The 13,095-nt window shown below is 38.6% G+C and overlaps 1 protein-coding gene across 1 annotated transcript in view; it reads right to left on the reverse strand.

Moving 5' to 3' along the window:
- The window catches only part of LOC146308535 (uncharacterized), a 36,934-nt gene that overhangs the window by 23,669 nt on the left and 170 nt on the right, over positions 1 to 13,095 (reverse strand). Inside the window, exons 2-3 of the mRNA XM_084746650.1 lie at positions 12,926 to 13,029; positions 1,989 to 2,232 (exon numbers count right to left, since the gene is read on the reverse strand). Of these exons, the coding sequence (XP_084602776.1) occupies positions 1,989 to 2,232; positions 12,926 to 13,029 (348 nt within the window). The remainder of the gene's footprint in view (positions 1 to 1,988; positions 2,233 to 12,925; positions 13,030 to 13,095) is intronic.

Below are 13,095 nucleotides of genomic sequence, written 5' to 3' on the forward strand. Positions count from 1 at the left end.
TCAGAGAGGAAGCTGCTGCAGTCTGCAGGGAAAGTGTTAAAGCTGAGTAAGAGGAAATGCCTTCTTTTCAGTATTTTACTTTAAAATGCAGCATGAATTTTAATATTTCGGTTATAAAAGTTGAAGATGAAGCAATGTGTAACACTAGAAGGCACTGCAATGAGAAAAACTCAACGGAAATCCCCAGGCTATGTTTGGCTTTTTATTCTACAATTTAGAGCTGCCACAATTAATTGCCAGCTATTTTGATAATAAGTCATTTTGAGTTATGCTTTCACGGGAAAAACAGAAACAATTCTCTGACTTCAGCTTCTTAAATGTGACTTTTTCTGGTCTCTTTACTGCTCTATGACAATAAACTGAAATCTTTGAAATCTTTGGCTCATGGACAAAAAAAAAAAAAAAAAAAAAACACCTGAAGAAGACATCTCAAAGCATTTAGAAACACAATATTTTTTCACCATTTTCTGACATTTTATAGACCAAACAACTAATTAATTAAGAAAATAATCAGCAGATGAATCAACAATGAAAATAATTGTTTGTTGCCCCTACTACTATAATCATACATTTGTGTACAAATCTCTTTTTATTGTGTATTTGACCATGATATCTATCATTTTTAAGATGTAAAATGACCTGTCATGTAATTTACCAGTGCAACAATTAATCAATTAATCAGTTTCTGACACAACAGTAATTAAATAATTATTTATTAAAAGGTAGACTATGAAGGATTGTTTGTAAATGCACCATTTTAATTTGGCATGTCCTCCATGACTCAACAAAGGAGAGAGGTAGAGAGTGAATGAAGTGAGAAGAATCAAAGAAGAATTAAATATTATTTTCTGATTATTTCACAGCGGTTATGTTCTCAAGCACAAATAAGCACAAATAAACAGGCCAACACCTCGGCACAACATCAGAGTTTGTGTGACTACAGCCAAAGTGATCCGACGAGAGGAGAGATGTTAAGGTACGTGTCCACAGGATCCGTCATTTCCACGCTTCCCATTCATGGTCTATGTAAGCAGCCATGCAATGCATTCTGGCACTGTGGTGCGTTTCTAAAGATACAATGAATGGAGGCCATGCTCAGTGCATCCATGCCGGTTGCAGGATGGTGTAGCCTGTTATCAAGTGTCCAATGCTGGGAAGTGGTGCACCCTCTCGTGTCCAATAAACGCCCCTGGGGACATGTACCATAACCGCTGGTCGCTATGTTTTGGAGCCCTGACACAACCTGCACGCTGTAATGGCTTGAAACTCCACGTCACTGCCCAAAACGCTGACGCCCAGAAATGTCCAGAACACAGTCAAATATGAGAAAATAAGAAAACACAGGCTCTGCAGATACAGGCACCACCACACACTTATTGTGGGTCATAAGTGATGATTTGGAGAGATTATGTTTACATGAGTCTGCTGTTTTTTAATAAAGTCTGGCACAAGAGAGTCTACAGCCATGCTACAGGCTCTGTGAGGCTGCTATGAGATAGATTTTACATCAGCCTGCTCACAATGACAATGCTAATATGCTCAGGTTAAGCAGGTATAATGTTTAGCATGTTAGCATGGTTACATTGCTAAACAGTAAATGCACGGTACAGCTGAGGCTGACAGGAATGTTATTAGTTTTGCAGGTATTTCGATTATTTAACCAAAGTATTGGAGTATAATTAAAATTTTGACCTGATGATGATGGTCAGAGGATCACCAAAGTCAGTAGGACTCATCCTCTGGACACCATGAATGCCTCTACCAAATTTAATGGAAATCCATCCAATAGATGTTGAGATATGTCAGTCTGGACCAAAGTTTGGCCATTAATGTGGCTAAAAATCCAATTTTACAAACACGAAGATTTGGAGATTTGTTTTTGTTTTTTTACATTAATAGAGTAAACAATTAAATGGTTAAGAATGATAGTATTAAATATGCTTGTAAATATCAGTTTTATTGCAAGTTAGTAAGAGGCTGAGTCTTACTTCTTGGGATGTTGATGTGTTGGGTGGTCTTGTTCTTAATGGACCGGTACTCTCTCTGTCCGTCTGTCTCCCAGAGGACAGCTCTGGAGCAGATGGCCGCCTGGCCGACCAGAAACCTTCCTGCTCTCCGCTCCACCCTGATGTCACTCGGCCCTTTTTGATGTAGCGATCGTCTGTTCAGCAGCGTGGACGACATACATGTGGCTGTCATCAGAGCTGCTCCAGTCTGGGATCCATCAAAAATCTATAAAATTGACCGGTTCAGATTCTTCATCTTATGTTAAGGCAGATTTTCAATAACAAAGAGCAGGACAGAAAACTTCAGGGGTCAGTTTTGAAGCAGGGGTCGAGGACGAGGGGATGAACGATGAGGTTAAAAGCTTCATGTGGGGATTTATGATCCTCATCATCTCCTGCTGTGATTCTTTAATTTTAATAAGGTTGAACATTAATGACTCTTAAGAAAGCATATCTTTCAACAACTGCTTTGTAGATGTAATATACTGACAGAACTGTTCTTAATAATTCAAATGGAGCCTTGATAGTCATAATATATATTTCTTTGCATTTCTTCCTAATTAAATTGTAAATTCTGGAGAGTTATACAGGAAAATTAACATGACATGCAGCACTTTTTTGACCTACAATACTCCAGATTTACAGTTAGCTTTGAGAAACACCAATAAGCTACCAAATGTACATTCTAGCTGCAAAATATTGAACTGACTGCTATCAAATTTTGTTGGTCCTCAGAGGATGAATTCTATTGACTCAGGTGAGCTACAGACTTTTCAACTTGCAACATAATCAGGTTTCACTTTCTTCATAATTATGACCAAATAAAAACTAATGACATTACCAATAGCTTCAGCTTTTGCTAACAAGTAAATGTTAGCATGCTAATATGCAGGAGAGTTTTTGGCTGCAATACCACAGTTGGCCACTGGGGGAAATAAAAAGAAGTTATGCCTTGTTTAGGGATGTTCCAGGCGACTAAAATCCCTGTCAATTAAACACAAATTTTCATTTAGCCTAGTCGACTTGTCTAACAGTAAGAAAATACTTGGAAAGCAGTTAATATTTAGCACTAATTATTAAGTGTTAATGTTAAACACTGTCTGAAAAAATATTGTGTGTATTAAGAGCCATTTGAAGCCATTAATCACAGTCTACAATTGCCAAATCGTGTTTTAAATACTGGTGAAATGTGTGGCACTTTGTGCCGTGCAATATGAACGTTTCACGTTAACCTACAAAACATGACAGCAGCTCACTTAATGCTTCAGAAAGGATCACAGTGTCTGTGGGTAAATGGCATTGTTTAACCAGAGCTGATGTTAGCTGTCAGCCTGACACACGGTGTGGCTAACATTAGCAGCCGCTCTGTTTGCAGGTTAACATCCGCAGCTGTGCTTCATGTGGTCACGTGTTGCTCCAGTCGAGCGGCTATATATGAGTGTATTCTGTCACAGCCTACATTCAACCTTATTTCAATTTTCTATATCAAAACACTGCCAAACAGTGCTGATTTTACAAGCTGTCATCTGTCTGACTTTGCTGATAAAAACATCCGGGGTTGCGTGGGCCATCAGGGCTGCTGTCTGATGGGGTTAATTTGACATTTTATGCCTTTCATTCTAAATGTTGCTGATCCCCTGACACTTTATCTAACGCCATCATCTAGACAAACTTTGTTCTTATCTAGTAAAATGTCTCCACATCTACTGCAGGGCATGAATTAGGACAAAACTGTCCCAAGATCTTTTATCCTGATGTGAGTTTGGCAATCTCATGACATTTCCTCCAGCGTGACCAGCAGGTTGAACCCTGAGTTATCAGCTTCATCTCCAGCACACAGCACTTTTATATCAAATATATCTAATTGGATGTTAACAGATGTATCACTTATGATATGCACATTTGTTTCATGTCTTTCTAACCATTCTTTAAATAAATAACATTCCTATCCCAGCATCATTTCCCTGTTTAGTCTATTTCTGCAAAAGTTGGATGATAAAGCACAGAGGAGATCTAAGACTACCCCACATGGAAACATGGAAACATGGAAACAACAAAACAGTAGAATGCCAAATACTGTCTTGCTACAAAAGTTGGCAACACTATGGTGAATTTTTAAGCCAAGAAATATCATATTTCTCTGCATGTAACAGTGTTCGTTTCTGCGACACCTCAGCGTCTCTGCAATGCGTTTTTGAGCTGGACCAGAACAGTAAATCATTCTGGAACAGGCTGGAGAAAATATTTCAGGATTAGTGTGGCAGCGCGGTGAGTGTCCACACTTAACACTCTCGCAGCCTCAAAAGAACAAATCTTGGGAGACGTTGGACCACAGTCGACACAGCCACCGTTCCAAACATTCGCCTCAAAGCGGGAGAATTTGATTACTATGGTAAATAAGCCAATCAGACTCACATGTGTTTCTGAGTCACAGAGTTTGGTGGAATGTGTATAAACTCTCTAATCTCTCCACACTGTTGATGACAGACTGACAAGGAGAGCTGGCAGCAGCAGGACGGAAATACTGTATGAAGGAGAGGCCATTAAAAGGGACATTACAGCATGTACTTGCATAATAAAATACACATAGGACAAAATTAGTCAAGGATATTTTTTGGTTGGGTTGGGTTTCTTAGACTAATCTAATTTAATGTAACATCTGTTTTCATCAGAGTTTAACAAAACTAGGTTCAAAATGAGGAAATAAAGAATTAAAAATTATTAAATACATTATTAAATACATAAATTATTGTGCTGTTGGTACCAAGGAAGTATAAAAAGAGGGGAGGAAACCTTTTTCTCTAGCTAAACGGTTAAAACATCATATTGTTTGCTACCTAAAAACAAAATATTACACTGTTTGATAGCAAGTTAAAACTTTAAAAAACATGACACTGTTTGTTAGTTTGACAGTTAACAAAAGGTTACACTGTTTTCTTGCTAGCTACGAAGTTAACAAAATGTGACATTGTTTGCTAGCTGGCTAAAATTTAAAACATTATTTTGTTAGCTAGCTAGGTAGCTAAAAAGTTACCCAAATGATACACTATTTGCTAGATAGTTAAAAAGTTTTTAAAAAAAAGTTACCTTAACTTTACACTGTTTGCTAGCTTGCAAAAAAGTTGATAAAACACATTTTTTAATACATAGCTAAAAAGTTAAGATTGTTACACTGTTTGCTAACTAGCTAAACAGTTAGCTAGCCTACACATGATGGCTCAGCAGAGCAGCTCTAATTTCTCCTCCTTTGAGAAAAGCACATTGGCTGAAATAATGAAGCAATACAGAAAGATTTGACAAAAAACAAACAGCACAGTCAGGAAAAAAACAGACTGCCTGCAGCAACTGGCAGACTGTTTTAGCAGATCAACATGAGTGAAAGAAAGAAAAGATGGATCATAAAACTCAAGTGGATAGAGTCTGTCACTTAAATTTTTTCAAGGAATTTGATTATGCAGCTGAATTCATCTCAATAAGCAGCCATTTAAGATAACTAAGTAAAAACTAAACTGAGGTTAAAATAATTTAATCATTCTTAATTTGTTGCAACAGAATCTAAAATTAAACTATGATTTAATCAGGTTGTAAATTTGATCCTAGCTGATGCAATCCAACCTAAGAATTTAACACCATCAGTTTTGAATTATGTATTTTGAAACTACCTCTGGCTGTTAAAGTGGAGCACAGGAAGTGCCAGGACCACCAGCAAAAAGTCCGTGGATGAGTGCATACCTCCCTCGGCTTTGTCTGACGCTGACAGGAGAATGACGGTGTTGGTGGCAGGCCTTGGACATCAGGATGTCCTGTTTGGCTGCTCAGCATGGAAACCCTACACAGCAGAGACACATCCTACACCTCCAGTCTCATTCCACGGTCACTTGTGAATCAGCAGAGTTGATCAAATCCGACATAGCGGTAGTTTGGCATTTCAACATTTATTGACGCAAAGTGTAAGACAAAACAGTTCAGCTTCATATGAATTCTAAAATTAAAGGAAACGTAGGGGAAATGTAGGAATGTTGCTGCAACGAGTCTCCATATCGTCATACCCATCTCACCCATCACAGTAAACACAAATCACACAACATTAAGTCTGACTTCATGTCTCTAGACAGCAATGCATGCAACCATATTTAAGTATCAAATCTCTAAAAGCTGCAGTTATGTAAAACGTTCTTTCTGCAGGACCTCCATTAGTGGTGCTGACTGAATCCTGACCGTAAAGCACTGGCACACAACACTGAATCAAAACTTGACAGACGGAGATGAAAGGAAAGAAAAGATAAACTTTAATGATACTACAGCTATTTGGCAAATCTTTGCATGTTTCCAAAGAAGATCAAACTGTTTTTTGGGCATATTTTGTGAAAATGGCACGTAAGTTTCGAGCCTCCGGGGGGGGTGTTTGCTATGACAACAGCTGAGTGCCAGCTTCAAGTTGCTCAGAGACGTCCTGTCAACTTCTATGTATATTCTAAAAACTTTGATACAAGGAAGATTTTCACTTTTTTCAGTGAGTCCATGTGCATGTGCTTCTCAAGAAACACGAGTCCAACTGGCCAGATGGTGGCGCTGTAATTACCACCCAAAACATGCAATTTAGTAGAGGACACGCCCCTCACACTGTAAGTCCCACTGACCTGAAATTGGACACATAAGTCCAGCTCTACAAAAAAGGCCTGTAAACTATAATGAACCACCGTGTTGGATTTTTGAAAATTAGCAAAAGCTGAAAAACAGTAGTGAATAGAACTCTTTAGATTCTGACTTTCTAAAATTAGGTAGAACGCATCTGCGATAACTATGCAGTAATCATCAGTATTTATTTATCAGCTCCAGATCCAATTGGCAGTCACGTCTAGCTGGACACACTCATTTTCACCCCTTTTTGGCAGAGGCTTGTTGCCTCCATGAGCAGCTTCTGCAGCTCTTTTCCTTCTTTCTTGCATACATGTGCTGCTTTACTTGACTCCATTTGACTCAATACATCACGGCTGAGTTTGCACCCGCTTAAAGGTGTGTATTTGACTGAAACATGCTCGTCTTGAGTCGATATGCTGTAAAAGTGGTAAATAAACATCATATAAATTCACTACAATAAAAGTCTCCCATTATTATATACAAAAGTACTGAAAAAAAAAAAAAAAAGGTCTGCTTCTCTGCTGTCCTGCACAGACACAAGGCCTTTGGGCAGACATCAGGAAAAAAAAAACAAAAAAAACAGAAAAACAAATGTCTCTACCAGTAATAGGAAAGGAGTCATCAACTATTTTAAGCATGATGCTAGCCACAGTTAAAAAAAAAACAAACAAACTGCATATAACGTGCAAATTTTTGTGTGAAGCCAGTAAAGCTGAAGTGATTTTACTTTGCTTTGTGAAGCCTGAAACTGGTTCGTTACTGCTTGATGCTTTAATTTCTTCCAATTGTGCTGCTTCCTTCTGCTGAATACAAAAGGGTGTGAACCTGCCAATTGCCCCTCGCAGCAAAACTTCTGAGTTATTTTTCCAGTTGTCATAAAACTGTATCGATTGTAAATGTTTGTACATTACTCGTCTTCTGTGCATTCGTGCCTTGTGCACATATCTTCAAAGTACTGCCTTAAAATCTTATTGCATGCGCTCAAAGTTTGTACTTTTTTATAGTTGTTGTTGGGCACAGCTGCCCTCTTGTTCATGCCCCATCCAGGGTCACCGCTACTGCCCTTTAGCAAAATCTGTCAGGCCCTCTTTGACGCAGATCCGTTTCCTGTCAAAGTGAGATTTTTATTGTTCCAAGGGAGCAGGCTCCAGAATCTCGCTCCCCCAGCCTTTTCCTGTTTCCTCTCAACGAGGAAGTGCTGCTTTGCTTCAGTTTTTTCCCCCTCTCTCCCTCCCTCCCGCATCTTCTCTGGGACAAATCTGGAACACTGACTGCAAAACTTTGCTTGTGTCGGCCAAGTCTTGATTTCAAAGAATGAAAAGAGTTCCTTAAAAAGAGATACCCTCCCACTCCCTTACACAAGCTCACACACACAGACACAAATACACACACCAGCGCATTCGCAAACAAGTCCACACCGACTTTGCATCCTATATTCTAATGTGCCCCCTCTGAGCGATCAGCCTTGATGGTGTGTGGTCACCTGCGACCCCAAAGTGAAGCGTTCCCATGGTGCCTCAGCACGTAGCCTCTTTTGTTATCGCAGAGAAAATAGTTCTTTGTATGCAGGGAGTGTCAGATCATACATTTAGTCAGAGTAGGACCTTAAATGAACACTAACAAAGGCTGCAACTAACAATTACTTTCATTATCGATTATCTTTTCAGTCTATTAAATGTTAAAGAATTGTGAAAGATGCTTCTCCTGTCAGATCAGAATTTCCCAGAGCTCAAAGTGACGTCTTCAAATCACATCTTCTGACCAACCAAAAGTCAGAAACCCAAAGACGCTTAATTTATTGCCATACATGACAAAGAAAAGCAGGAAAAAAAGAAAAATGACTTAAACAATTAATAGATTATGACTAAACACTAAAGCTATAACAATTAGTCCATTGATCTTTGGTCTGGTTTCTTTACTCCTCTACACTCTTAGAAATAAGTGTTCCAATAGGGTTCTTCTTGAGGTTCTACCAGGAACTGTTTGCTTGTGAAGAACTCTGTTTCTGAAGAAAAAGTTTGTCAAGAGTTCTTTGTAAGACTAAGGGTTCCATTAAGAACCCTTTTCATCCAGAGACCCCTTTTTTGGAAGAATGAGTTCATCAAGAATTGAGATCCTTTTGCCATGGAGTTGTCAAGGGTTCTTTGTATCATAATATGAAAGGGTTCTTGGTAGAACCCCCTTGGGTGGGTTCTTCTTAGCACCCTTTGCAGGTGGAGAGGATTTGGAGAGAACTGCCAGAAAGGGATCTGGGTAGAACCATTACACCATAGAAGGATCCTCTGTGGAACCTCTCATAGGGGATTCTGGGTGAAACCTTTCACAGATGGTCCATGATAGTCATGGTGGGTTCTAGGTAGAACTGTCTGAGAGGGTTTTATGTGGATCATTTATAAAATGTTCTACCAGGAACCACGTGTGTGACAGTAAACTGAATATTTTTGGTTTGTGGGCAAAACAAAACAGCTCAAGATGGCATCTTGGGTTTTGGGAAAACGCTGATAAACATTTTTCACCACCGAGCAACAAATTGATCAATCAAGAAAATGACTGACAGATTAATTGATAGTTAAATAAATCTTTAGTTGCAGCCCCTACTACACGCAGTACAGAACAAAGAGAAACAAACTGCAGTGTAACTGAGTGATTTTCATGATAAATTTAAGCAGAGAATCAGTCCATGTTCTGTTCTGTCTGAGTGACGTGCTGGTTCAAGCTCCCTGAAGCCCAGAGCTACCCGACCACAAACATACACACAGAAATCTTGTGTGTGTGTGTCTGAGTGTGTGTGTGTGTGTGTGTGTGTGTGTGTGTGTGTGTGTGTGTGTGTGTGTATGTAACTGTGTGAGTCAAGCGGTGCGGTTCTGCACATACTTAGAATGACAAATGAGTCGTGGCTGTCAGACTGATCTCAGTCAAGCTCAGCTTCAAGGCAGAGCAGGAGCAGCCTGTCCGTCTTTAACACATGATGATGTCAGAGACCGCACATTAGAGACCCCATCTGAACCCGGGCATGACCCCGTCTTAAACAAACCCCATATAGACTCTAATATGAAGTTGTTTAAAATCATTACCTCTGACTGTCAAAGAAACAAAAGAGTTTTCATGACCGAAATGTAAATAAAGTGAGTAGAAGTGATCAACAGTGTGCAGGATGTTTCGGTTCTTTTATGACTGAATCACTAAAATGTTCAAATTGTGCAAAGTCCTCATGGTGCCAAGGAATTTCAGCGAGGGAAACACATAAAAAATTTGAGGTTTAAAGTTAATTTGTGAATTTGGAAGAAAACAATCTCACTACAACGTTCACTGAGCAGCAGAAATTTCCTGAACAACACTGAATCAACCGTCTTGTAGGACTGTTTTCACTTGCCTTTTACCAAACTCTCGCATAGCAATTAAAGGGATAGTTTGGATTTTTTGACGTGGGGATGTATGAGGTACTTATCCATAGTCAGTGTACTGCCTACAGTCGATGGCGGTCGAGAGGAGTAGTTAAGAAGTTAAGCAATGAACTGCTTTGGACAGGGTCAGCAACAAAATGTATTTTAGCCACTTAAAAAAATCAATGTCAGTTTAAGTGTATGCTATATTTAGAGTAGTTTCACCACTTAAACTTGGCATCAAACAGCCTTTTCCAACAGGAAACAGCGCTTATATGAGCCAAATACAGCTGTCGCTAAACCAACCAAACCCCATACACAAAATCGTTAATTTTACTTCACAGAACATGGGAGTGGTTCGTCTACGGCTGCCTCAATCTGTTAGTTTGTTTGTGTTATTGTGTGACTTGTGAACAGACAGTGAATCCAAACTAAGCCTGTAAAACACCAAAGTCACATAATGGCACAAACAAACTGACAGATCACGACAACAGTAGTCCAGCAACTCCCATGTTATGTTAAGTTAAAATTACTGCTTTTGCAAATGGAGTTTGGCTGGTTTGGAGACATGTGGCTTATATAACAGCAGTTTCCCATCAGAAAAGGCTGTCTGGTGGCAAAAATTGAGAATATTCTAAATATAACGTACACTTAAACTGACATTGATTTTTTTTGGGTGGATCTTTTGTAAGTGGCTAAAATATGTTTTCCTGCCTCCCACACTGGTACACATGTTGCTTCTCCAAACTGGGGGCTTGCCGACCTCCAACTAATCACGTAAATATGGTCTTGTTTTGTTTTTTTTAAGCTTATTTTTTTTAAGTTTTTTTTTTAGCCTTTATTTGATAGGACCAGTCCAAATAGACAGGATACCGGGGGAATTCATCATTACATGATCATATGTTTTAAAATATTGAAATGAATAAATTTGTTCTTTTCTTTTAACTGTATCATTAACAAATTGGCAATATTGTTCACAAGACATCCATGCATATAAAGCACAGTGAATTTAATTCAGTGGTGGGATGACACGCAGCAAAGCGTCGCAGGCTGGAACTGACTGTTGCTGTTGTTCATTTCTCATGAAAACTATCAGTTTAACGTTGTTTTATTTGCCATGTCAAAACCATAGCTCACACTGTTACAGCTGACTCGCATGTGGTTTATGATGGCAGACATATAAGTTGTTTGCCTTGAGATATTAAATGTGTAGGTAAAAAAAATCTCTGAGTAAAAGAGGGAAAAGTGATAAATCCAAGCTATCCCTTTAATATGGTGTGAATAAGAGCGACAACATTTACATTAGAAAAGTCTTTAGTATTCCTGCCACTGAGCTACAGCAGAAGCAGACGGAGGAAAAAGAAACCTTTCTTATCTTGCAACAGTTTGGCCTTAACAAGCTGCAATTTGCCAGATTTTGATCTCAGTGACCTTAACCGCTGTAAACACCAGCCTATACGAGCTCCCACTGAGCCACCAGCTAAAATATCTAAAATACCTGTACTTGGTGTCGTATTAAGCTAAAGGTGCAAAGGTTCAGTAAATACAAATAACCTTCCAGTACTTGTAATTACAACTACTCAAATGACTGTAAGTAAGTCAATTTGGGGGGTACTTTCATAAGTTTGTGATTTTACTTGTAGGGGACAGAAGGGACGGTTGCAACAAGTCTTATTCCTCCAATCAGGAACAAGTTAGAGTGATGACATGCTAAGCTAGACTCTCTCTCCACCAGAAAGACAGAAGACACGTTCAACATCTGCTGCTGCATTAACTAAAAAAAAAATCAAACCCAATCAAATCAGATGACACACAACAGTATTTTTCAACATTAACTAATCGTTGTGGGTTATATAAAAGGGTAGTTCACTCAAACACAAATGTGCATATTTTCTAAAAGGTTGTTGCATTTCAAATTGTTTAGTTTTTCCTATCTCACACTGAAATACAGAGAGATTTAATAACATCTGTAACATCTGCACATTGACTCAAGGTGAAAGGTGAAGTATGTTCCACCCATAAACAACATAAACAGGCAACGGCTGTTATTTGATAAATATTACTTAATTATTTACATTTACTTATATCTGCCCCCAAAATCCAGTATCGGTTTGTTAATGTTGTTGTTGTTATATTGCCTCTTTTATATATTGTAGTAGAACATATATATTTCATATACTTCTTATTTTCTATTCTTATAATCCTCTGTGTTTATATTACATTTTCTATTGTTGAACGGGAGCATCTGCAACATCAGCAACATCCCCCTAGGGATCAATAAAGTATTTCTGATTCTGACTATTGAATTTGAGACAAAAAACAAAAGTTAATTGGTGAGATTTTAATGCGTTTTTAACATGTGGCGACCATCCCCATGCAGGGTTTGGGGTGAGCTGCAACATTTGACTTTTCAAATAAATATTGTGAATGATAAGCCACATGCAAACAGCATCCCCAATCTCCCACACATAGGTATTTTTCTTTACACAATTTTATCTGCTTAATTACTTTTAAAATCATGATTAACAATTGAGCAAGCCAACAATTGAAAAACATCCAATGAGGCTGCACAATTAATCAAAACTTTACTGAAACCAACATGTGGCAACACGGAGGTGCAATTTTTGTTAAAGGCAACATGTGTCTCAAAAATCTTTTAAATTAATGAATGTGACTACATCAGTCAAAATTTGCAGTTAGATATGTTTTCAAAATCTTCACCCTTTCATCTGCATTTTTGTAGCCAGTAAGGTTGAGTACATCGGAGGAGAAGTAATTTGAACTGATGAGGCATTAAACATCACTGCTTAAAAAGTAATAAATACTGAGTAGTTTTATAATAGACTACTGATAAGGCTACCAGTACTTAACGTGTAGTTTTACTGTAACATTTACTTGTTTTGAGTTGCTGATTCCTGAGTTTTTCCTCTGGACTGTGAAGGCACCAGGAGGCCATGAGGTGAGGAGGCTGAAAGCTGCTGCCCTCTTCAAGATGTCTGCTGCGGCACAATGGGGACACAAAAATGCTTCAAAATCAGATTTGAGCAGCGGTTTGAGCAGGATGG

This window comes from Lutjanus erythropterus, chromosome 20 (genome assembly GCF_056507025.1).
Source record: "Lutjanus erythropterus isolate fLutEry1 chromosome 20, fLutEry1.hap2, whole genome shotgun sequence".
Classification (NCBI taxonomy): domain Eukaryota; kingdom Metazoa; phylum Chordata; class Actinopteri; order Lutjaniformes; family Lutjanidae; genus Lutjanus; species Lutjanus erythropterus.